The following is a 27,324-nucleotide window of genomic DNA, read 5'->3' on the forward strand; positions in this document are numbered from 1 at the left end:
TTTGTATCCACAATTATCTATTTCTTTGTTTTATTTTCTTCTTAAAGAAATAAAGATGAAAGCTATATATAAAAAAATCTATATAAAAGTATATATAAACTACATACATACAAATGTATATTGGACGTCATCTTCAATACAATTTTGTTGTTGTTAATTATAAAGGAAAGTGAAAGATAGGAGGGAATGTTTTAGTAAATCTAAATCAATAGAGGTGTACATAAATAAATGATGAGAATATATAAAAAAGTGTTATTCGTTGTTGATTTAAATAATTAAAGAACAAAAAGAAAAGACTCTGAGAGATGTTTAAAGCAGCATCAAGGAGACAGAAAAGAGGTAAACTCATTTGCCTGAACTAAATTCTTCAATTTTCAATAGATCACAAGTAAATTTAAAGAACCGTTCGCATTTATCTGCCTTAAGGACATGAGGATGTACGGATACTTTGCGGCAATTACTCAAATATAGGCCACCTTGACCTTCAATACGTGGTGAAATGGCGGCATAGACTGGTGTACGTGAACCTTCTTCGGGAGTTTTAAATAATAGCTTATTGAACCATGGCACAGCAGTGGTGGCCGAATGTTCAAACAGATCAGTGTCCACAACACCAGGATGTACAGCTAATACTTGAACATAGGCATTTTCTTCATCTAAAACTTTTTGTAAATGACGTGTGGAGAGGATTTGACCAAGTTTGGATTGACTGTAAGCATCACCGGGGGAGTAGAATTTTCTAAAGAAAAAGATAGGTTATTATAATTTATGTTTTGAGAGTGCGTATGTAGTTTCATTTGACTTACTCTCCATTGATGTCCTTATAGTTAATACGTCCCACCAAATGGGCACAAGAGGAAACATTTACAATGCGTGCCCGTTTTTCAGCTGTTCCGGCAGCCTTAAGCAGAGGCAAAAGCAAATGTTGCAATAAGAAATGGCCCAAATAATTCACAGCAAAATGCGATTCATAACCATCTTCGGTGATTTTATGGGGTGCAAACATAATACCAGCTGGAAGGTGAAGAACAAATTAATTATTTCACATAGTAGAGTGTGTTAATGTGTTTTAACTTACCATTGTTAATAAGAATATCAATTTTATCATATTTGCTTTTAATTTTTTGGGCAAAAGCTCTAACCGATTTTAAGCTACCAACATCTAACTCTTCACAGAACACTTTGCCGCCGCTCGTTTTTAAATCGACTATTTTTGTTATTGCTTCTTCGGCTGATTTGGGATTGCGTACACCTGTGTAAGAAGAGAAAAATAAGTTATTAAAATTTAAAGCATACTTTTAGGCTTTATAGTAAATTTTGGCCTTGACCGTAATAAAATATGATGGATCTTTGATTTGTATGCAAATCACGTCTAGATATGTAAAAAATGATATTCAAATGCAGATGACTTTAAACATAACGTTACACAATTGCCATATGTGAAGTGTCTATCACCCAATCACAAACAAAGAAAAGCGGTCAAGTCAAACCATTTCTGTCTGAAAAATGACGACAATTCATTCCATATTAAAAATTATGAATTTCATCCATGATTGAGTGATATGTGTCTACATAGGCCAGTTAAAAATACCTTATGGATGAGTAGGGTATTCGGATGGTAAGTTTTCTATCGGAACGTTTCACTGATCAGTTGTAATGGAAATGAAATAGAAAAATAACAAATCCAATATGTGCATGTTTACGTTTCTATACTCAAGAATGTCGGAGCGACGCCTTGACATATGTTTAGTTTCTAACTTCGTGTACTGAAGCAACTTTCGTCGAGGTGACGACTGTGTAAGTACCATAATAACTAGATGAGTGGATACGAAGACGACGACATACACAGCCTCAAAAGGTAGATAACTTGTCGAAGACATCTAACACACCAATTGTAATAGCAAAGATTACGACTAATGCGACTGGAACCAACTTTTCTAACTAAGCTGTGATGAAGTTAAAGAGAGAGAAAAAGACTACTACCCAAAGAAATAAAGTCCCTTCAATGATAAGTCATACGCACTTTGCGAGCCAAAAAGTAGAATATCAGATCTGTGCAAGGGATTGTTACAGATGATCTGATAATATCGATTTTTGCCAATGCCTGACCAATGTGTGCATTCAATCCCTGGGCGGCCGCTTCTATACTTGGAAGAATCATCGACCAGAGGCCGTCAAAAAGGAGTTATATAAGCACTATTTCCTTAACAAAGGGCTTACAGCAGCAACCTTACTTCCACAAAGGGTCTATAGATATAACCTTGCATCAAAAAAGGGTCTATAGATACAACCTTGCATCCAGAAAGGGTCTATAGATGCACCTTTTCTTTCAGACAGGGTCTATAGAAGTACCCTTTCTTTACAAAAGGGTCTATAGAAGTACCCTCTCTTTATAAAAGGGTCTATAGAAGCACCCTTTCTTTATAAACGGGTCTATAGAAGTACCCTTCTTTCAGAAAGGGTCTATAGAAGCACCCTTTCTTTCAGAATGGGTCTATAGAAGCACCCTTTCTTTCAGAAAGTTGTACAGAAGCACCCTTTCTTTCAGAAAGTTGTACAGAAGCACCCTTTCTTTCAGAAAGTTGTACAGAAGCACCCTTTCTTTCAGAAAGTTGTACAGAAGCACCCTTTCTTTCAGAAAGTTGTACAGAAGCACCCTTTCTTTCAGAAAGTTGTACAGAAGCACCCTTTCTTTCAGAAAGTTGTACAGAAGCACCCTTTCTTTCAGAAAGTTGTACAAAAGCACCCTTTCTTTCAGAAAGTTGTACAGAAGCACCCTTTCTTTCAGAAAGTTGTACAGAAGCACCCTTTCTTTCAGAAAGTTGTACAGAAGCACCCTTTCTTTCAGAAAGTTGTACAGAAGCACCCTTTCTTTCAGAAAGTTGTACAGAAGCACCCTTTCTTTCAGAAAGTTGTACAGAAGCACCCTTTCTTTCAGAAAGTTGTACAGAAGCACCCTTTCTTTCAGAAAGTTGTACAGAAGCACCCTTTCTTTCAGAAAGTTGTACAGAAGCACCCTTTCTTTCAGAAAGTTGTACAGAAGCACCCTTTCTTTCAGAAAGTTGTACAGAAGCACCCTTTCTTTCAGAAAGTTGTACAGAAGCACCCTTTCTTTCAGAAAGTTGTACAGAAGCACCCTTTCTTTCAGAAAGTTGTACAGAAGCACCCTTTCTTTCAGAAAGTTGTACAGAAGCACCCTTTCTTTCAGAAAGTTGTACAGAAGCACCCTTTCTTTCAGAAAGTTGTACAGAAGCACCCTTTCTTTCAGAAAGTTGTACAGAAGCACCCTTTCTTTCAGAAAGTTGTACAGAAGCACCCTTTCTTTCAGAAAGTTGTACAGAAGCACCCTTTCTTTCAGAAAGTTGTACAGAAGCACCCTTTCTTTCAGAAAGTTGTACAGAAGCACCCTTTCTTTCAGAAAGTTGTACAGAAGCACCCTTTCTTTCAGAAAGTTGTACAGAAGCACCCTTTCTTTCAGAAAGTTGTACAGAAGCACCCTTTCTTTCAGAAAGTTGTACAGAAGCACCCTTTCTTTCAGAAAGTTGTACAGAAGCACCCTTTCTTTCAGAAAGTTGTACAGAAGCACCCTTTCTTTCAGAAAGTTGTACAGAAGCACCCTTTCTTTCAGAAAGTTGTACAGAAGCACCCTTTCTTTCAGAAAGTTGTACAGAAGCACCCTTTCTTTCAGAAAGTTGTACAGAAGCACCCTTTCTTTCAGAAAGTTGTACAGAAGCACCCTTTCTTTCAGAAAGTTGTACAGAAGCACCCTTTCTTTCAGAAAGTTGTACAGAAGCACCCTTTCTTTCAGAAAGTTGTACAGAAGCACCCTTTCTTTCAGAAAGTTGTACAGAAGCACCCTTTCTTTCAGAAAGTTGTACAGAAGCACCCTTTCTTTCAGAAAGTTGTACAGAAGCACCCTTTCTTTCAGAAAGTTGTACAGAAGCACCCTTTCTTTCAGAAAGTTGTACAGAAGCACCCTTTCTTTCAGAAAGTTGTACAGAAGCACCCCTTCTTTCAGAAAGTTGTACAGAAGCACCCTTTCTTTCAGAAAGTTGTACAGAAGCACCCTTTCTTTCAGAAAGTTGTACAGAAGCACCCTTTCTTTCAGAAAGTTGTACAGAAGCACCCTTTCTTTCAGAAAGTTGTACAGAAGCACCCTTTCTTTCAGAAAGTTGTACAGAAGCACCCTTTCTTTCAGAAAGTTGTACAGAAGCACCCTTTCTTTCAGAAAGTTGTACAGAAGCACCCTTTCTTTCAAAAAGTTGTACAGAAGCACCCTTTCTTTCAGAAAGATGTACAGAAGCACCCTTTCTTTCAGAAAGTTGTACAGAAGAACCCTTTCTTTCAGAAAGTTGTACAGAAGCACCCTTTCTTTCAGAAAGTTGTACAGAAGCATCCTTTCTTTCAGAAAGTTGTACAGAAGCACCCTTTCTTTCAGAAAGTTGTACAGAAGCACCCTTTCTTTCAGAAAGTTGTACAGAAGCACCCTTTCTTTCAGAAAGTTGTACAGAAGCACCCTTTCTTTCAGAAAGTTGTACAGAAGCACAATTTCCTTCAGAAAGGGTCTATAGAAGCAGGCTTTCTTTGAGAAAGGGTCTAAAGAAGCACCTTTTCTTCCAGAAAGTGTCTACAGAAGCACAATTTCCTTCAGAAAGGGTCTATAGAAGCAGGCTTTCTTTCAGAAAGGGTCTATAGAAGCACCTTTTATTTCAGAAACGGTCTATTGAAGCACCATTTCTATCAGAAAGGGTATATAGAAGAAACCTTTCTTTCAGAAAGTTGTACAGAAGCACCCTTTCTTTCAAAAAGGTTCTATAGAAGCAGGTTTTCTTTCAGAAAGGGTCTATTGAAGCACCATTTCTTTATAAAAGGGTCTATTGAAGCACCATTTCTTTATAAAAGGGTCTATTGAAGCAGCCTTTCTTCCAGAAAGAGTCTAAAGAAGCACCCTTTCTTCCAGAAAGAGTCTAAAGAAGCACCCTTTCTTCCAGAAAGAGTCTAAAGAAGCACCCTTTCTTCCAGAAAGAGTCTAAAGAAGCACCCTTTCTTCCAGAAAGAGTCTAAAGAAGCACCCTTTCTTCCAGAAAGAGTCTAAAGAAGCACTCTTTCTTCCAGAAAGAGTCTAAAGAAGCACCCTTTCTTCCAGAAAGAGTCTAAAGAAGCACCCTTTCTTCCAGAAAGAGTCTAAAGAAGCACCCTTTCTTCCAGAAAGAGTCTAAAGACGCACCCTTTCTTCCAGAAAGAGTCTAAAGAAGCACCCTTTCTTCCAGAAAGAGTCTAAAGAAGCACCCTTTCTTCCAGAAAGAGTCTAAAGAAGCACCCTTTCTTCCAGAAAGAGTCTAAAGAAGCACCCTATCTTCCAGAAAGAGTCTAAAGAAGCACCCTTTCTTCCAGAAAGAGTCTAAAGAAGCACCCTTTCTTCCAGAAAGAGTCTAAGGAAGCACCCTTTCTTCCAGAAAGAGTCTAAAGAAGCACCCTTTCTTCCAGAAAGAGTCTAAAAAGCACCCTTTCTTCCAGAAAGAGTCTAAAGAAGCACCCTTTCTTCCAGAAAGAGTCTAAAGAAGCACCCTTTCTTCCAGAAAGAGTCTAAAGAAGCACCCTTTCTTCCAGAAAGAGTCTAAAGAAGCACCCTTTCTTCCAGAAAGAGTCTAAAGAAGCACCCTTTCTTCCAGAAAGAATCTAAAGAAGCACCCTTTCTTCCAGAAAGAGTCTAAAGAAGCACCCTTTCTTCCAGAAAGAGTCTAAAGAAGCACCCTTTCTTCCAGAAAGAGTCTAAAGAAGCACCCTTTCTTCCAGAAAGAGTCTAAAGAAGCACCCTTTCTTCCAGAAAGAGTCTAAAGAAGCACCCTTTCTTCCAGAAAGAGTCTAAAGAAGCACCCTTTCTTCCAGAAAGAGTCTAAAGAAGCACCCTTTCTTCCAGAAAGAGTCTAAAGAAGCACCCTTTCTTCCAGAAAGGGTCTAAAGAAGCACCTTTTCTTCCAGAAAGAGTCTAAAGAAGCACAATTTCTTTCAGAAAGGGTTTATAGAAGCACCCTTTCTTCCAGAAAGTGTCTATAGAAGCAAATTTTTCTTCAGAAAGGGTCTATTGAAGCAGGCTTTCTTTCTGAAAGGGTCTATTGAAGCAGGCTTTCTTTCAGAAAGGGTCTATTGAAGCACCCATTATTTCAGAAAGGGTCTACTGAAGCACAATTTATTTCAGAAAGGGTATATAGAAGCACCCTTTCTTTCAGAAAGGGTCTAAAGAAGCGCCCTTTCTTCCAGAAAGTGTCTGTAGTGTCAGAAAGGGTCTGTAGAAGCACTTTTCCTAAAAGATAGGGTATATAGAAGCACCCTTTCTTCCAGAAAGTGTCTATAGAAGCACTTTTTCTTCCAGAAAGTGTCTATAGTGTCAGAAAGTGTCTGTAGAAGCACTTTTCTTAAAAGAATGGGTCTATAGAAGCACCCTTTCTTTTAGAAAGGGTCTATAAAAGCACACTTTCTTTTAGAAGGGGTCTATAAAAGCACACTTTCTTTCAGAAAAGGTCTATAGAAGCACAATTTCTTTCAGAAGGAGTCTACAGAAGCACCATTTCTTTATGAAAGGGTCTATAGAATAACCCTTGCATTCAGAAAGGGTCTATAGAAGGAACCTTTCTTTCAGAAATTTGTACAGAAACACCCTTTCTTTCAGAAAGTGTCTATAAAAGCACAATTTCCTTCAGAAAGGGTCTATAGAAGCAGGCTTTCTTTCAGAAAGGGTCAATAGAAACACGCTTTATTTCAAAAAGGGTATATTGAAGCACCATTTCTTTCAGAAAGGGTATATAGAAGCACCCTTTCTTCCAGAAAGTGTCTGTAGTGTCAGAAAGGGTCTGTAGAAGCACTTTTCCTAAAAGATAGGGTATATAGAAGCACCCTTCCTTCCAGAAAGTGTCTGTAGTGTCAGAAAGGGTCTGTAGAAGCACTTTTCCTAAAAGATAGGGTATATAGAAGCACCCTTTCTTCCAGAAAGTGTCTATAGAAGCACTCTTTCTTCCAGAAAGAGTCTAAAGAAGCACCCTTTCTTCCAGAAAGAGTCTAAAGAAGCACCCTTTCTTCCAGAAAGAGTCTAAAGAAGCACCCTTTCTTCCAGAAAGAGTCTAAAGAAGCACCCTTTCTCCCAGAAAGAGTCTAAAGAAGCACCCTTTCTTCCAGAAAGAGTCTAAAGAAGCACCCTTTCTTCCAGAAAGAGTCTAAAGAAGCACCCTTTCTTCCAGAAAGGGTCTTAAGAAGCACAATTTCTTTCAGAAAGAGTCTAAAGAAGCACCCTTTCTTCCAGAAAAAGTCTAAAGAAGCACCCTATCTTCCAGAAAGAGTCTAAAGAAGCACCCTTTCTTCCAGAAAGGGTCTAAAGAAGCACCCTTTCTTCCAGAAAGAGTCTAAAAAAGCACAATTTCTTTCAGAAAGGGTTAATAGAATCACCCTTTCTTTCGGGAAGGGTCAATTGAAACACGCTTTTTTCAGAAAGGGGCTAAAAGAAGCACCCTTTCTTCCAGAAAGTGTCTATAGAAACACCATTTTTCTTCAGAAAGGGTCTATTGAAGCAGGCTTTCTTTCTGAAAGGGTCTATTGAAGCAGGCTTTCTTTCAGAAAGGGTCTATTGAAGCACCCTTTATTTCAGAAAGGGTCTATTGAAGCACAATTTATTTCAGAAAGGGTATATAGAAGCACCCTTTCTTTCAGAAAGGGTCTAAAGAAGCGCCCTTTCTTCCAGAAAGTGTCTATAGAAGCACTTTTTTTCCAGAAAGTGTCTATAGTGTCAGAAAGGGTCTGTAGAATCACTTTTCTTAAAAGAAACGGTCTATAGAAGCACCCTTTCTTTTAGAATGGGTCTATAAAAGCACACTTTCTTTTAGAAGGGGTCTATAAAAGCACACTTTCTTTCAGAAAAGGTCTATAGAAGCACAATTTCTTTCAGAAGGAGTCTACAGAAGCACCATTTCTTTATGAAAGGGTCTATAGAATAACCCATTCATTCAGAAAGGGTCTATAGAAGCAACCTTTCTTTCAGAAAGTTGTACAGAAACACCCTTTCTTTCAGAAAGTGTCTATAAAAGCACAATTTCCTTCAGAAAGGGTCTTTCAAAAAAAGTCAATAGAAACACGCTTTATTTCAAAAAGGGTATATTGAAGCACCATTTCTTTTAGAAAGGGTATATAGAAGCACCCTTTCTTCCAGAAAGTGTCTATAGAAGCACTCTTTCTTCCAGGAAGTGTCTATAGTGTCAGAAAGGGTCTGTAGAAGCACTTTTCTTAAAAGAAAGGGTATATAGAAGCACCCTTCCTTTTAGAAAGGGTCTATAAAAGCACACTTTCTTTTAGAAGGGGTCTATAAAAGCACACTTTCTTTCAGAAAAGGTCTATAGAAGCACAATTTCTTTCAGAAAGGGTCTACAGAAGCACCATTTCTTTATGAAAGGGTCTATAGAATAACCCTGTCATTCAGAAAGGGCTTATAGAAGCAGGCTTTCTTTCAGAAAGGGTCAACAGAAGCACCCTTTCTTTCAGATAGTGTCTATAGAAGCACAATTTTCTTCAGAAAGGCTTTCTTTCAGAAAGGGTCTATTGAAGCAGGCTTTCTTTCAGAAAGGGTCTATAGAAACAAGCTTTCTTTCAGAAAGTGGCTAAAAGAAGCACTCTTTCTTTCAGAAAGTGGCTAAAAGAAGCACTCTTTCTTTCAGAAAGGGTCTATAGAAGCACCCTTTATTTCAGAAAGGGTCTATAGAAGCACCCTTTATTTCAGAAAGGGTCTAAAAGAAGCACCCTTTCTTCCAGAAAGGTTCTATAGAACCACCCTTTCTTTAAGAAGTGTCTATAGAAGCGACCTTTCCTTTGCAAAAATACCAGAGTTCATTCCATATTCTATTTGATTTCTATATATGATCGAGGGGAATCGTCGATGCAACCATTGAAAACATAGACGACTCCGATCATAGAATTTGCGGGTATTTTATATTCGGGTAGAGGTGTATGAGATCTGCATTACGCTAGAAGAACATAGGCTATTCGATCAATGACACTTATGGTCATATCATAATTTGGTATCTCTTCAAAATTGATTGACCTCACAATTAATCACGGAACACTTGTTGAGTAGGTAGTTGACTTCTATTGCTCCGGTATGGTCTACAAAATCCCAAATTTGTACATAAGTCCGTAACATCGTGGGGCTGAAGGTAGAATTAGACGTGACATAACCATAACGCCATATCAATCAGCTGATTGAACCAAACCTCTGGAAATCAATGTATTCGATTAGTAGTAACATAAAATAATGCCATAGCCATAACCATAAGAAACCAATTGGGTTTTGGTTTTCTATGGTTATGGCGTTATGGCTATGTCACGTCTAATTCTACCTTCATGCTCCCTTGTATGTGATTGTGTTCCACTTTTCCATATGCAATGTTATGACGAGGTATATCCTTAAATAATGTGTTTACGCTGTGTTTTATAGCTGTTTTTGGAACCGCTCATGGCCCTATGGTCTAGGTTACTGTGTTTGTCAAATAAATTAAAATATCTTCCTGCTATGTACTTTGCCTTTCAATTTCTTTATATTCCATATTATTGTCTACTTACCAACCACAACAGTCATATCACAGGCCAATAATTTCTCAACCATCCGCAAACCAATACCACGATTTCCTCCGGTAATAACAGCAACGCGATTTGGTTGTTTATATAAATCTGTGGAAAATATATACCAAAAAAATTTATTACAAAATTATCTCAGGCTAAACATGAATTAATATACTCACCGATTCTGTTTACAGATCTGCATTTGAAATCATCCATCAGACCCAATATACCAATATATTGATAACGGAATTCTGTTTTCCATTCATACCATGTTTTGGGCATTTCTTTGGTGGTCTTGGTAAACCAAAAGGCACACGACAGTAGTACAAAAAGTATCGTAAATATTATTAAGAACATTTTGCGGGGATTACGATTAACTGTTGAGGTAGTTGTGGCTTTAAATCCTTAGTTTTATAAATTAAGCTAAAAAATAAGAAGAAGAAATGATGAGTGATTGAAATGAATAATTTGTGAACAAAAAATAGAAGAAAAAATAGAAATAAGTTATTAGAAAAAATATGTGCGGCTTCCTTCATACATAATTTGAAAAAGGGATACATTTGTTGTCTTACTTCCAATTTGGCCATAGTCATATACTAAAGCCCATGATCGGTATGTCATGCGTCATATAAAACAAAATAATTTTTTATCTTCCCTATTAATTATTTTATGGTTATCGTTGAATCATTCAACCACTGCTAAATCTTGTAACGTACCAAGGTCAGCCAACAAATAACACATTCAAAAGAAGATTTCACTTTTTATGTGTTAAAATTCCCCAGCACAAGAGTAAGACTATGAGATTTAACCCAAAACCTCCTCACTCACACAAATTCTGTGTTGATATTCAGTTTTCACACAAAAATGTTTTGTGAGTTCATGTATATTTTGTTTTCGATCAGATATTTACACATATGAATGGGGGGACTTATTTGCGTTTTAGGTTTTTCATTGAGCATCGTATTCAAATATCAATATTGAATATTAGACTCTATTTGTGATTTTGAAGAACACAACAAAAACAGCAAAAAAAAATACTTTTTTAATACAACGAGAATTATTTAGAGCTAGGAAAGTAATTATTATAGCTTCAATATTTTAGAATCTACTTTAAATTAATATTTCAATATTTAAACACTTGAATGAAGTATTATTAACGTATATTGCAACTTTATAAGGTAAATATTTACCCTTAGCTATACGAGTTTTTTAATGTAAACCGTTAAACTCCGATATTGAAATGAAAAATTAAATTCGCTGTGGCTATTATTTTAAACAGGCTGGCCAAAAACGACTTGAAAATTCTTTATTATTTTTTTTGGCAATTGTCAAAAGAACATTAAATTTGACTTTCGTTCTCTGTGTTAATAGCTTCGGCATCATGGAAGTTATTTACGGTTTGTTTTTTGTCGTAACAAGTTCAGAAAAGGTGTGCTGACCCAAATTCACTTAGTCAACTATAAAAAAGTGCATCATGCGTAAACAAAAGTAACATTAAAAGAAAGCAATGTAACGAACAGACATGGAGAAGTAATTTTATCTTTGGAATGCATCTCAAGACATCTTCTCTTGTCAATGGAAGACAACTAGAGGTCTTCCGTTGTTTATAAAACACGTTTGCCTTTGTTGTCTATTGTAGACCTTTGCCTAAAGAATATTTCACTGTCTAGAGGAGACTTCAATAAATCTTCTCAAGGGGTAGATGGCCTCAAAAGTATTTCATTTGTTTATAGAAGCTCTCCAGAGTCTTCTGTTGTCTATAGAAGACTACATAGAAGACTTTCAGGAGTCTTCTGTTGACTATATACGACCTCCAGAGTTGTTCTCTTGTCTATAGGAGATCTGAAAAGGTCTTCTGTTGTTTATAGAAGACCAGATGGCCTCAAAAGTATTTCATTTGTTTATAGAAGCTCTCCAGAGTCTTCTGTTGTCTATAGAAGACTACATAGAAGACTTTCAGGAGTCTTCTGTTGACTATATACGACCTCCAGAGTTGTTCTCTTGTCTATAGGAGATCTGAAAAGGTCTTCTGTTGTTTATAGAAGACCACATAGAAGACTTTCTGGAGTCTTCTGTTAACTATAGACGACCTCCAGAGTTGTTCTCTTGTCTATAGGAGATCTTCTGTTGCTTATAGAAGATCTGAAAAGGTCTTCTGTTGTCCATAGAAGACCTCAAGAGGACTTCTGTTGTCTATTGAAGACTTTAATATACCTTCTTTTGTCTATGGAAGACTTTACGAGGACTTATGTTGCACATTGCACTTGTCTGTTGAAGCCCTCAAGAGGTCTTTTGTTGACTAAAAAAGACCTCAAGAGGTCATCTGCTGTCTATAGAAGTCATCAAGAGGTCTTCTGTAGTCTACAAAACACCTCGAGGGTTTATCCGTTGTCTATATAAGACCTCTAGAGTTCATTTGTTGTATACAGAATACTTCAGGAGGTGTTCTGTTGTCTAAAGAAGACATCAAGAGGTATTCTGTTGTCTGTAGAAAACCCAAGAGGTCTTTTGTTGTCTAAAGAACATCCCACGAGATGTCGTTTGTCTACAGAAGACCTCAAGAGGACTTCTGCTGTCCATGGAAGACCTCAAGAGCACTTCTGTTGTCTATCGAAGACCTCAAGAGATCTTCTGTTATCCATAGAAGTCATCAAGAGGTCTTCTGTAGTCTACAAAAGACCTCGAGAGTTCATCCGTTGTCTATAGAAGACCTCTAGAGTTCATCTGTTGAATACAGAAGACCTCAGGAGGTGTTCTGTTGTCTAAAGAAGACATCAAGAGGTATTCTGTTGTCTGTGGAAGACCCCCCAGAGGTCTTTTGTTGTCCAAAGAAGATCCCACGAGAGGTCTTTTGTCTACAGAAGACCTCAAGAGGACTTCTGTTGTCCATGGAAGACCTCAAGAGCACTTCTGTTGCCTATTGAAGACTTTAAGTGGACTTATGTTGTACATCGAAGACCTCAGGTCTTGTCTGTTGAAGCCCTAAAGGGGTCTTCTGTTGACTATAAAAGACCTCAAGAGGTCATCTGCTGTCTATAGAAGACCTCAAGAGGTCTTCTGTCAAAAGAAGGCCTCAAGAGATCTTTTGTTATCTATAGAAGTCATCAAGAGGTCTTCTGTAGTCTACAAAAGACTTCGAGAGTTCATCCGTTGTCTATAGAAGACCTCTAGAGTTCATCTGTTGAATACAGAAGACCTCAGGATGTGTTCTGTTGTCTAAAGAAGACATCAAGAGGTATTCTGTTGTCTGTAGAAAACCCAAGAGGGCTTTTGTTGTCTAAAGAAGATCCCACGAGATGTCGTTTGTCTACAGAAGACCTCAAGAGGACTTCTGTTGTCCATGGGAGACCTCAAGAGCACTTCTGTTGTCTATTGAAGACTTTAAGTGGACTTATGTTGTACATCGAAGACCTCAGTAGGTCTTGTCTGTTGAAGCCCTAAAGGGGTCTTCTGTTGACTATAAAAGACCAAGAGAGGTCATCTGCTGTCTATAGAAGACCTCAAGAGGTCTTCTGTCAAAAGAAGACCTCAAGAGATCTTTTGTTATCTATAGAAGTCACCAAGAGGTCTTCTGTAGTCTACAAAATACCTCGAGAGTTCATCCGTTGTCTATAGAAGACCTCTAGTGTTCATCTGTTGAATACAGAAGACCTCAGGAGGTGTTCTGTTGTCTAAAGAAAACATCAAGAGATATATTGTTGTCTGTAGAAGACCCCCCAGAGGTCTTTTGTTGTCCAAAGAAGACCCCACGAGAGGTCTTTTGTCTAGAGAAGACATCAACAGGTCTTCAGTTGTCTAAAAAATACCTTAAGAGATCTAGTTTTGCCTAGAGAAAATTTCAGGAGACAATATGTTGTCTTGAGAATATAGCAAGAGGCCTTATGTGGTGTATAGAAAAACTCTAGATGTCCTCTGTGGTGCATAGAAGGCCTCCAGAGGTCTTCTGTCTAATGATGAACTCAATAGGTCTTCCGCCTGAACAAGACCTTAAGTTGTTTTCTATCTACAGAAAATCTCAGGAAGTACTCTGTTTATAGAAGGCCTTAAGAGTTCTTCTATCTATTGGAGACCTCAAGAGCTCTTCTGCCTGCACTTGTTGTTCCATCTCCGCAGACAGGAAGAAACCCTGAGAAAAATGTTCATATTATTGCTCCTTAATATTTTGTAAATGCGAATCGTTAAATGTAAAATATCTGAAACGGAAATTAAAATTTATTGTTTACATAAAACACCAAGCAATAAAAAATTTACTTTAATTATTTGTAAATATTTACACTATTGTATAATATTACAAGATATAACCTTGATTTGGACCTCGGTTAACATTTATGTCTTACATCGTGTCATACCAAAAACGAGGTCATACCGTAACACAGCTATTAATTACATTTTTGCTGTTGGGTGAAAGAGTTTCAACTCGGCAAGTTCATTGGCTTATAGCGTGAGTAGAGTAGACAGACAGACATACAACCAAAGAAGAGATGTTTGAACTGATAGATGAGGAAAAATATCAAACAAAAGAAACGGAGAAACGCATAAGCATAATATTTTCAAAATACAATGTACAAAAGGGTGTAACGCCTTTGAGAAGTATTAAGGAGGAAAATAAGAATTTAATTCAAATAAACTAATGTTTTAAAGAAATTTTAAAAATTAAATGACGATAACGAAAATGATAACAAAGCGAATTACCAAAAGAAATTTCCAACATATATCGGTATTATATAGAACGTTGGTTTTTTATATTATATACTTAATCCTCACAGGCACAATATAAGAATTTGCACATATTTAAGTATATACTTAATCTGAACTTCTCCTTCCAATAGAGCGCATTAAGAATTTATAATATGAAAGAAAATTTTAAAAATTTTCGTTTTGTCCTAATATCCACTAAAACGCCATTTAAATAAACAATGAAAATTTCATTGTTTTTTTTTTTCTTTCTTTAAGCAAATACCACTTATCAGTCATCGATCAATGGTCGATGCCAAAACAACAATTTGGAGAAACTGCACTAAAAAGCAGAGTCTCAACGTCAGCGATTCATTAACTTTTTTGGTCAGAAATGAACAACCGTTTTGTTGAAAAAATAACAAAAAACTCTGCAAAAGCAAAGTTCCATAAACTGTGTTTACACATGTTAAAGTCAAATTGACGACAACAAAAATTTTATTTACAATTTACATATGTATGTATGAAAAGTAAAGAAAGACGGTGCAAAAAACGGTAACAGATCCCTAATTTGAACAGATCCCTAATTTGGAAGTTTTGGGTCTGTAGAAGCTCCCTTCTTTCAAAAAGCGTCGATTGAACCAACTTTTTTAACAGAGATTTTTTGAGGAGCAATTTTTTTAAGAAGATTTGTTAAGAAGCAACTTTTTTAAAAAAGGTTCTTTAGAAGCATCCTTTCTTTTAGGAATGGTCTTTAGAAGGACACTTTCTTTTAGAAAGGGTCTATAGAAGCACCCTTTGTTTTAGAAAGGGCCTATAGAAGCTCCCTTTCTATTAGACAGGGTCTATAGAAACACCCTTTCTTTTAGAAAGCGTCTATAGAAGCACTCTTTCTTTTAGAAAGGGTCTTTAGAAGCAGATTTTCTTTTACAGAAGCACCCTTTCTTTTAGAATGGGTCTATAGAAGCACTCTTGTTTTTAGAAAAGGTATATAGAAGCAGCCTTTCTTTTAGAAAGGGTCTAAAGAGGCATCATTTCTTTTATAAAGCCTCTATAGAAGCAACCATTCTCTTAGAAAGGGTCTATAGAAGCAGATTTTCTTTTACAGAAGCACCCTTTCTTTTAGAAAGGTTCTATAGAAGCACTTCTTCTTTTAGAAAGGATCTATAGAAGCACCCTTTCATTTAGAAAGGTTCTATAGAAGCACCCTTTCTTTTAATATTGGTCTATAGAAGTCCCATTTCTTTTAGAAAGGGTCTATAGAAGCACTTCTTCTTCTAGAAAGGGTCTATAGAAGCACTTCTTCTTCTAGAAAGGGTCTATAGAGGCATCATTTCTTTTATAATGCGTCTATAGAAGCAACCTTTCTCGTAGAAAGGGTCTATAGAAGCAGATTTTCTTTACAGAAGCACCCTTTCTTTTAGAAAGGGTATACAGAAGCAGATTTTCTTTACAGAAGCACTTCTTCTTCTAGAAAGGGTCTATAGAAGCTCCCTTTCCTTTAGAAAGGGTCTGTAGAAGCACCCCTTCTTTTAGAAAGGGTCTGTAGAAGCACCCCTTCTTTTAGAAAGGGTCTATAGAAGCACCCTTTCTTTTAATATTGGTCTATAGAAGACCCATTTCTTTTAGAAAGGGTCTATAGAAGCACTTCTTCTTTTAGAAAGGGTCTAAAGAGGCATCATTTCTTTTATAAAGCGTCTATAGAAGCAACCTTTCTCTTAGAAAGGGTCTATAGAAGCAGATTTTCTTTACAGAAGCACCCTTTCTTTTAGAAAGGGTCTACAGAAGCAGATTTTCTTTACAGAAGCACTTCTTCTTCTAGAAAGGGTCTATAGAAGCTCCCTTTCCTTTAGAAAGGGTCTGTAGAAGCACCCCTTCTTTTAGAAAGGGTCTGTAGAAGCACCCCTTCTTTTAGAAAGGGTCTATAGAAGCACCCTTTCTTTTAATATTGGTCTATAGAAGCCCCATTTCTTTTAGAAAGGGTCTATAGAAGCACTTTTTCTAGAAAGGGTCTATAGAAGCACTTCTTCTTCTAGAAAGGGTCTATAGAAGCACCCTTTCCGTTAGAAAGGGCCTATAGAAGCACCCTTTCCTTTAGAAAGTGTCTGTAGAAGCACACCTTCTTTTAGAAAGGGTCTATAGAAGCACCCCTTTTTTTAGAAAGATCCTATAGAAGCACCATTTCTTTTAGAAAGGGTTTATAGAAGCACCCTTTCTTTAGAAAGGGTCTATAGAAGCAACCTTTCTTTTAGAAAGAGTCTATGGAAACACCTTTTTTAGAAAGGGTCATTAGAGGCACCCTTCCTTTAAGAAAGGGTCTATGGAAACACCCTTCTTTTAGAAAGTGTCTATAGAGGCACCCTTTCTTTTAGAATGTGTCTATAGAGGCACCCTTTCTTTTAGAAAGTGTCTATAGAGGCACCCTTTCTTTTCGAAAGGGTCTATAGAAGCACTTCTTCTTTTAGAAAGGGTCTATAGAAACACCCTTTCTTTTAGAAAGGGTATATAGAAGCACCCTTTCTTTTAGAAAGAGTCTATAGAAACACCTTTTTTTAGAAATGGTCTATAGAGGCACCCTTTCTTTTAGAAAGGGTCTATAGAAGCAGCCTTTCTTTTAGAAAGGTTCTATAGAAGCAACATTTCTTTTAGAAAGAGTCTATAGAAGCAACCTTTCTTTTAGAAAGGGTCTTTAGAAGCAACCTTTCCTTTAGAAAGGCTCTATAGAAGCTCCTTTCTTTTAGAAAGGGTCTACAGAAGCACCCTTTCTTTTAGAATGGGTCTATAGAAGCACTCTTTCTTTTAGAAAGGGTCTGTAGAAGCACCCTTTCTTTCAGAAAGCGCATATAGAAGCACCCTTTCTTTCAGTTCTTTAGAAGCAGCCTTTCTTTCAGAAAGGTTCTTTAGAAGCATCCTTTCTTTGAGAAAGGTTCTTTAGATGCCCCCTTTTTTCAGAAAGGTTCTTTAGAAATAGCATTTCTTTCAAAAAGTGTCATAGAAGCACGCTTTCTTGCAGAGAGGTTCTATAGAAGCACCCTTTCTATTAGAAAATGTCTAAAGAAGCAACCTTTCTTTTAGAATGTTTCTATGGAAGCACCCCTGCTTTAAGAAAGGGTCTATAGAAGGACTCTTTCTTTCAAGAAGGGGTTTAAAAAGGCACCCTTTCTTTTAGAGAGGGTCTATGGAAGCACTCTTTCTTTTAGAGAGGGGTCTATGGAAGCACTCTTTCTTTCAAAAAGGGTCTATAGAAGCACCCTTTCTTGCAGAAAGTTTCTATAGAAGGGTATACAGAACAGAGCTGGCGTACTATCAATAGTCCGACTACCGTTTTGATTGCTGTCGTAAATCTTTTTTTTATTAAACTCCAACTCAGCTATTTTTGAAATAGTCCGCTACTGATAACCCAAAAACATGCTTTGGCGAACGAAATAATCGCTGTTTTAAAACTACAATCAAAACGATAGTCGGACTATCGATAGTTTGCCAGCTCTACTATAAAAGCATTCTTTCTTTCGGAAAGGGTCTCTAGAAGAATCCTTTCTTTCAGAAAGACCCTATAGAAGTACCCATTATTTCAGAAAAAGTCTATAGAAGGACTCTTTACTTGGACCAAATCGGTTAATTCGTTCTAGAGTTATCGTTCACATCAGCCAGACAGACGGATTGCATGGTACAGTTAGGATCAATGTGCCAGATTCGACTGGCCTTATCCTGAATTCTTTGTTCTAGCTGCCGGCCGCATTTCTTTCGATGTTGCAATGACCAGGGACAACACAAAGTACCGATTGTTTTAGTGCCTCCAAATGTGAGACCTGAGTGATTTAAGGGCCTCTTGACTATTTACGTAGATAGTCATCGGTCCAACAATATCCCTTTTAGTATTATATGTCAGTTCTGCAACTTTTTCGATAGCAAATATTTCGGCTTGGAAGATACTACAATTTTCGTTCATCTTATATGAGAGCCGTAAGTTGAGGGTATCGCTATGATGCCTGTGAAATGCTCTTCACTGCACCGGTGATTAATTTTGATTCCGCTCTTTGGACATTGTTTAGCTTATGAAGGTACGGTGTCTTGCTCTAAGCATTCCATCATACCAGAAAACCATAAGTAAGAACTAATCGTACGATGGTCGTGAATATCCAATGGATGAACCGTGGTCTCAGTACGCAGCCCTTGCCAATGGAATTTTTGCGTTAACATAGGGAGCAAATTGAATACTCTCCCAGCTGTCGGAATCTGAAATTTTTACAACGTGTAGCTCTTTTCGTTTTGATTACAAAAATATAAATTTTTTTGGGAGTGGAAGTCCATACTTCCCGAGATATGGGCATTTGAAGTTACGAAAACTCCCTTCTTTATAATTTTGCCATTTTTGAACGGATGATAATAGTATGTACAGCTTACGGAATCACTATCATATATAATTCAATGTATCTCTAAATAGCCGGTATCCGGTGGGAGATTTAAGACTTTCCCCTATGGATAGGAAAAATTTCAAACAAGATTTTCTTTTAAATTGTAATTTATTTTCGAAGTAGCAGGCCTTTATGCAAGGGAATTTTTGGAACTTCAGAGGCCCAAAGTATGAACTTCCCCCAAAGAAGATCTTTCTGTGGTAAAAATTTCATATTTTTCCAACAGCTGGGAGAGTATTCAATTTATGACGAATATAGAGCCATTAGAAATCTCTTGGTACATTCTTCGATATTTCTTTTCCATTGGTAAATCGTCTCCAAATTATCTGAAACGGATTTCAGAACAACTCATACTTATTGCAATATTTTCTGCCGAAGGCCGTAACAATTATACCCAAAGGTAGTGACCTGTATTCGAAATGTTCTGAGATGGTCTCTTTCGAAAAAAAATACAATATTTCATATCAAACTGATCATAAATTTCAAAACCATAAACTTTGTCATAAACAATATGAATAAAGTTTGCAATATGGAAATGACGTTTCCTTCCTAAAATGTATAAATAAATCTAACGTATGTTGAAATACAGTCATATTCATCTCATGGCAGAAAATTAAATTTCATTGCATCACCTCTTAAAGTTACACTTGAATTCCATTAATTTACTAAAGTAATATTTAAAGTGTCAAGTGACTTGCAAATTGTTAGAACAAATCTCATTAATTCTCACTTTCAAATACAACGTACATGGCTATATATGAAAATGTTACACCTTTTGCAAACAAAGTAATAAATTTCCACCATTGAGATTTTTTAACAAAATAAGGAAGACAGAAAAAATGATTTTAATTTTGGTGGGGGCTGATGGGTTGCGTTCATGAGGAAAATATAAAATCTTTCAAATAGCTACATAGATATTCTGCTTATGAAATGCGTAAATAAATAGGAAATTTTATTACTTTTGTCAGTAGTTCCGATTCTTAGAATACATTTTGTACAGTTCTCAACTGCTGAATAGTTTTTACATAGTCACTCTTGATAAAGGCTGGGTATTATGTAGCACACTTCTGACTTTTTCACACTTCTTCTTCTTTATTTGCCAATTCGGTTTTCGAATTATAGGCGACCAAAACAATATTGCAAAAATTAATTATGTGCTTAAGATATTATAATTTCATATGTTTTTCAGGATCTCTGCAAAGGCATCTCTGTCTCTAGCATCACTTAGAAGTCTTACAGAATCCCGAATTCCAGTCCATGCTTGGATATTGTCTAGCCATATAGTTTCTTTTCTTCCTCTTTCCGGTCTGCCAGCAATAGTTGTCCGTAGTATATTTTGTAGCAATTTGTATTTGGGGTTTCTCATAATATGTCCTAGGTATGCTGTCTTCCTTCTCTTTATTAAATCGATCAACTCCCTCTCGCAGTGCATTTTTCTCAGGATTTCGGCATTTGGTATGAAATCAGTCCATGATATTCTCAGTACACGCCTATATATCCAGATTTCGAATGCCTCCAATCTTTTTATGTCTGCTGATTTTAAAGTCCATGTCTCAACGGCATATAGCAGAACTGACCAAACATACGTTTTTATAAATCGTCGCTTTGTTGTGAGATTAATATCATGACTTGACAAAATTTTTTTGTATTTATAAAAAGCGTCTCTTGCCATTTCTATGCGACTTCTAATTTCTCCTGAGCAATCCCATTTCTCGTTGATATTAAATCCAAGATATTTAAAGCTCTTTACTCTTTCGATGCAGGCGTCTTGTACTTGCAGCGTGATATCATTGTAACCAGCGTTGCCAGTATTATTTAGACTCTTTTCCCCAACTTGTCCAAAACTTTTCCCCAAAATTCCCCAGATTTTATTGAATTTCCTCAAAAAAATCCCCAGAAATTTTTTAACAAAAAATTACAAAAAAATTAAAATTAATTTTATTTTACTATTGAAATTCATATTATTAAACTTGTAAAGTATTCTATACACTTATATATGAATTAAATTAACGATATTGAAAACTTCCCTTTCCCTTTCAACTCGTACTGCATTTTATTTCTGAATATAGTTCAAAATAGAAGACTCTTTCTACTTAAGAATTACTTGTTGGAACAGAAAGTATATTTAATACCATCTCCAACTTACGAATGATAACTTTTTCCATTGCGATTCGTAAACAATCGTGGAGATTTTTGTGTTGACAACTGGTTCTAAAAAGGTTCGCATAGAGCTAAAATTGTGTTGACCCAGTGAATTGCTGCAAATATTGGGGTAAAATTGCTTGTAAGTTTAAAAATTGCATATTTATAGACATCGGTTTCAGCATTTGTATTAACAGCGTTTAAGATATTCGGCACTGGTTTTTTTAACTTTAATAATTGTTTACTCAAAAAAGTACAAGTCAAAATTAAAGCCTAGGTCCATGGCTCCTCATGGTAAATATGCCGAGTCGTCTTCGATCGACTCCACTATTTTTTCAATATCTTCTTAATTTTTTATAAATGGTTTCAATATTCGAGTGCACAGGGAAATGCATATTAGCAGTGTGCATAGGTTTGAAAATTTAGATTAAGGCCCGTTCTTACATCTTTTCTTTAAAATCCCTTTTTGTTATACCTTACTTTAAGAAAAAAAGGAATAAAGTTCGCATTACCAGGGATTTGTTATTACATCTTCAATTCCATTTCAAGCAAAACAATCTGTATACATCAAATTTATTCAAATCGGATTGGTTGATTTGAATTTGCTCTCAAATTTTTCTTGTTTTTGGGCGCACTTTAAATTTTTAAAAGAACACAAAGTTCCTTTTAGTTTATCTGACACTTATTATTAAATCAAACTTGTAGGAATAAAAAAACGGGTTATCTGTCCGATATCGGCCAACATTTAACTACAAAAAGGATATAATAACGGGCCTAAGCATATTTATCTCTTTTATAATTGGAGGAATGAATGCTAAATAAAGTTTAATTTCATCATTGCCCATCAATGCAGAAATCATTTCTGCAGTTAAAGGCCTGGGTACATAAGCTGTTTTGCCTGATTGCCTCAGAAGCAAGAAGGCGAGGCAGCTTATGTACCCAGGCCTTAGACTATGTTTACATTTACGAAATCCAGTCGATTTCATCTGTCAATTTCTTTGTGTATACGTCAAATGAAAACTCATCTGAAATCGATTGGATTTCATTTGACGTTTGAGCAAATAAATTGACAGTTGAAATCGAGTGGATTTCGTAAATGTAAACATAGTGTTAAGTCCCCTTCAGCAGTAGAAATGATGGAAAATGTTATTTCAATTCAACCCACTGTTCTAGTATAAATTATTACAGCTGCGACCAGTTAGTATATGATTCATGTATTTTGTGCGTCACGCGTGCTCTGCTACTATTAACGTACTGAAATTAAAAAAGATCAGATAATCTGAAGTAATTAGTCAAAAAAGAAATTCCCCAAAAATCCCCAAATATTTTTCAGATTTCCTCAACATTTTCCCAATTCCCCAAGTCGAAATTTTTTTCCCCATTTCAAATAAAAATTCCCCAATTTGGGGAAAAATCCCCAATACTGACAACGCTGATTGTAACTGTTGTTTTTGCTGATTATCATGTATTTCGTTTTTCGCATATTAATTTTTAGCCCGTAAGATTGGCTGTATGTGGATAGTTGATGCATTAGATATTTCAGTCCAAGCATGCTATCAGACAGTATTGTTGTGTCATCCGCATATCTTATATTATTAAGGAACATTCCGTTTAAATATATACCTTTTCTAACGTTGCTAAAAGCCTCTTGAAATATTTTTTCAGAGTAGATGTTAAAGAGTAAAGGGGAAAGAATACATCCTTGCCTGACACCTTTAGATATAATGATGGTTTCCGTCAGTTCTCCGCTTATTTCTATTTGTGCTGATTGGTGCCAGTACAAGCTTTTTATCACACATTAACTCCAAAATCTTTTTTATTAAAAAAACAATATTGTATAAACTTTTTTAGAAAGTTAGCTAGACATTTTCAGGAAACAATATTTCCACTGAGGATATTTATTAATTCTGTTTCATTTATTAGGTGTTTATGGAAGAGCGCTATGCGAAATTCTCTTAAGGCACCGACCTAGAAAATGCTATGCCGACATATCATAAGAGTAATCGTAGAAAATTCAGGTTACATAGCCTAGATGGTTGCTTAATGTATAAGCATGACCAATTTCAATTGCAGTTTCTAACATTAGTATATATGTCGATGTAAAACTAGGAATATTTATAATTGTTGTTTCATAATCTCATCATTGTTCGAAGTCGCCGAAGTATTTGTTGAATTTCTCTGTATTATGGGAGAAAATGTCGAATAGGGATAAGTAAAGTCGATTTCGGTTAATCGGTTATTTATCGCAAAATGTGTGAAAACCGTAGTCGACTATTGCCTGTGCGAAAACCGCAATATCGATTATTCTTAACCGACTTTCGAAAAACGAAGTCGACTATTGGTCGTAGTCGACCATTCATCGGAGTCATCTATTAGTCGTAGTTGACTATTGCAGAAAAGATGATGTTACTTTAATATAAACCCACTGGGTTTCAAATGTCAATTCCATAGCGTAAACTTCAAATAAATCATGATCAGTTCATTATCTGCTTTGTTTTTGCCACACATCAGTTCTTCATTCCTTGTTATACAAATTGTTGCGATTTTTGCATTATTAAGCTTTAACATATTTTTAAAAATCTTCCCATAGATCGTTTTGGCGATCCTTTATTTAAAATACCCTTGGCAAATGCATTTTTACGATTAGTTTGTTAAATCGTTCTTTACAGTTGGTTATGATCTTTCTGCTCTCAACGTCTGTTTTCGTCGCAGCCTTTTGCAATTTATCCTCCATTGCGGATTCCATATACAGTTGCATCATTTTCATAGGCTCTGATAATTCTACATTTCCAATATATTTATTTCGATTTCATCACTGCTGCTGCAGCTCGCTATATATTTCCCAGCAGAGTCCACCTGATTAGAAAATGAGAGTGATGATCTTCCAGCTTACACAGGAATTTTACAGGTTGGCACTACACACACACATAAATAACATTGAAATCGAATGTTATCTGTATATTTTTATTCAGCAGAAAATCCGGCGTTGTTGCGAAGAATTTACTCAATACATTTTCATGGTTGTAATATTTCACAAGCAACAAAAAAATTCCAGGCTCTAAGCCATATTTGCCCTAACTGGATGCGAACAGAGCACAAGAAGGGCAGAATAATATTGAAATGCCAATTGTCAATGCTGAGGTTAACGGAATAGAACAAAATCATGGAGAAATTCCTAATATTGAAAATGATGAAATGAGTGTTGATCCTGAGGATTCCGGCTTTCGAGGAAGAGTTGAATATAGTTTCTGCTTAAATAAATAATGCTATTTCCGGCATTGAAGTTCTAGATATTGAATACGATGATATGCCTGCACTAGAGGTAGAAGGGTCTGCACCCGAGGTAGAAGTGCCTGCAGTTGAGGTTGCACGACCTGAACCAGTGGTAGCAGGACCTGCACCACAGGTAGGAGGACCTGAACCAGAGGTAGCAGGACCTGCACCACTGGCAGCAGGACCTGAAACAGAGGTAGCAGGACCTGAAACAGAGGTAGCAGAACCTAATTGGGAAGACATTATCGCAGACATTACCAATCGCACCATTGATCCTCCATATAATGAAGAGCAGATGAAAGCAATAATATCTTTATTATCATACACAGAATCTGCCATTGGACCAGTTATACCCGGACTGTCCAATGGGTTTTAACGACAGAACAACAGAAATTTTAAGCAGCACTTTATCACGAAAACCCGAACAAGAAAGATTATGCGTGCTTTCGTTTGATGCTTTCAAACTGTACAATAATGGGAATGAAGTTCAAATGGTTCTATTAACCAGCTTTTACGGCATTTGGAAAATTTTTATTGGTGTAAAACACGTGGAACCATTTGATAAGCAACATCTTAGACAAATGTTGACCACAATATACAATGCGGCAACAAATATAAATGCAAACGTGGTATTAACGGTATGTGATTGCTTCCAAACACATTTACAGTTATTGCAACCTGTCATTGATTGTGAACAATTTTACGAGGCAGTACCAGGTTACAGAATGCGGTGGCATCCGATCCACAATTTTATAAAAGCATTGCTTAATTCGAATATTTATTATGGCGCTCCTCGTGTAGAAGCCAATCCAGATGCAATACTGAAACATGGAATCGGACAATACCTATATCGTATCTAAAAGACATTACGAACAAATTTTAAATAACACAGTTATTGGTATGTTACAATCAAGAAACAATGATCCAACAATAAATGCTACAATAGAAATTATTACACAAACAATACCTCTTATGAATCTGCTGTTCAATGAAACACATAGCATTTCTTTGAAGAAAAAATAGTGATTTTAAATGATTTTCTTACATATTTGCAGATTTATCCTTTGCATCAAAAAATTTTTTTATAGCAACTATAAAATCATTGCTGCACGTTATGGTAAATAATGAAAATATTTCTGTATCATGTTCGACTCATTACACTATCGAGAAATTTGGACATCAGGTAATAACGCGTTTGAGGTTATATATAGATCCCATTCATCGTAAAGGGATAATAATGGAGATATTGAGTCCATCCCATAAAATTTTAGAAGTCATCGTTGTAAGAACTGCACTTGGGGCTACCACTTCTAGCCAATCTTTAGGGCAGAAAACCTGTTCTTGTGGAACGCTACATAAATAAGTGCATTTATCAAATTTGCATTTTTACCCTCATATTGAAGTATTTTCTTTCATGCAGGTGTTGGAACCTACATATCGAAGTTTATCAGACTTCAGGCCAGGGTTTAGATTAGGAGTTTAGAAGTACATACAAATTTTCTGCATCGTCATCTATAACAAAGTTTTCTTTGATTAGTGTTCTCATATTGAATTGACGAATATCACCACAAATTCACAGCATCGTTCGACATAACTATGCTCACACAATCTTGATTATGGCCAGACGTCGTAGTCTGGGATGATAAGCCATGTATTATTAAAGCGATGCATAAGATGTGAGATGCTGCTAAAGTAGAAAACGCATACTAATTATATTTTCTATTTCCAAAAAAGTGAAAAAAATCAAATTTAACAAACGGTTGGGTGTCTCATTTTGAAAACTTCAAATAAAAAGACATAACATAACCGTCAAATACCATACTAACCAAAAACCGAACGAATCGAACTAACAACGTATCAGTAGAATGTATTTCAACCAACAACAATAATAATAACAACATAACTCACAAACAAAAACAACACCAACAACACACAATATGCACACACAAGCAAACGCAACTCTTCCTCAACTTTCTTTTTTCCCCCCAATTTACCATTTATTGTTTATTGGATAGTTTTTTACTCATCATCAAGCAGACGTCGTTATCGTTGTCGACAAATCCCCCAAAACCTACGTGATTTCTTTACTAATGAACCGGCCCAAAAAGAATAGAAATTGTTGTCTTCAATGGAGGACATGCATTCTTATTTCCCTTCAATGGGATGGGTCACAAAATAGCTTAATCAAACAGGTTGTAATAGAAATTAAATTATAAACACACTCACCTTATAACGGCTATGTTATGTGATGATGATGAGGGTGGTTGTTGTTGTATGTTGTAAAGATAAGCAAGCAAACATCCAAGAATATTCCGAATATTTCATCAAACTCTTGTTTCGTTTGGCCGATGTTGTCTAGTTTCAGGAGCGTGGCTTTGTTTACACCTTAGTTTCATTAACAACTTTGTAATAATTTGTAAATAATACACAACAAATAATAAAAAGTGAAATTAGCTAGCAACAACAACGTTTTGAACCGCGCTCGATTAATCAGTCCGCTTATTCAACAATATTCAACGAGCACGTCAAAACTGAACAAAATATGCCAGCTGATTTGTGATTAGTGTCTATAGGGTTCACTAAACACGATTTGTGATGTGTGCATAGTTGGTAACGCCGTTCTTGGGGCATACAGAGTTCACCAGATGCGATTGTGTGTAGACCGTTAAAAATGTTGCATTATAAAATTAAATAAATATTGATTAAAGGATTAAGTTATTAACAGCCTGTTTTTGTAAAAATACTTGCCTGTCACACGAACCGTTCGTACTAAAACGTCTACGTTCAAAATTTGGTTCTTGTAAAATTTTATGAACCATTCGTTTTTATCTAAAAGCTTTCGTCTATTTTATAAAAGCTTTTATATTTCAGGGTTTCCATAATACTTATTTTGTGAATTTTGCATAGGCATCTGCACGTAAAATGTGTTACTAGGTGGCAACCCCGATAAACAGATGACAAACAAAAAATAAGAAAAACATGTAATCAAATTTGTCCAAAAATAATTGTTGTAATATGAAGAAACGGATGTACATATACGCGTTTGCTTCTATGGAAATTAATAAAATTGCATTCCCTTCCAGTTTTCGTGTGTTTTGTGCCATTTATTACTCAACTTATTTAATTTTCATTCAAAACGATGGGTCTTCTCCATTCGTTTATTTTTGACGTATTCGTTCGTCTGATTTTGTTACGAAAACCAAAAAAATACGAAAATAAA

The 27,324-nt window shown here is 36.1% G+C and overlaps 1 protein-coding gene across 1 annotated transcript; it reads right to left on the minus strand.

The window, feature by feature from the left end:
* On the minus strand, nucleotides 1-26,666 carry LOC141405768 (polyprenol dehydrogenase). The gene is made up of 6 exons (XM_073990454.1): nucleotides 26,331-26,666; nucleotides 9,780-10,023; nucleotides 9,601-9,708; nucleotides 1,079-1,252; nucleotides 807-1,014; nucleotides 1-739 (listed from the first exon to the last, which is right to left on the minus strand). The coding sequence occupies exons 2-6, from the start codon at nucleotides 9,955-9,957 to the stop codon at nucleotides 346-348; spliced, it is 1,062 nt and encodes a 353-aa protein (XP_073846555.1). The 5' UTR covers nucleotides 9,958-10,023; nucleotides 26,331-26,666; the 3' UTR covers nucleotides 1-345.
* Nucleotides 26,667-27,324: the final 658 nt, after the last annotated feature.

Source organism: Musca autumnalis, unplaced genomic scaffold, assembly GCF_047663935.1.
Source record: "Musca autumnalis isolate F117 unplaced genomic scaffold, ASM4766393v1 scaffold_5, whole genome shotgun sequence".
Classification (NCBI taxonomy): domain Eukaryota; kingdom Metazoa; phylum Arthropoda; class Insecta; order Diptera; family Muscidae; genus Musca; species Musca autumnalis.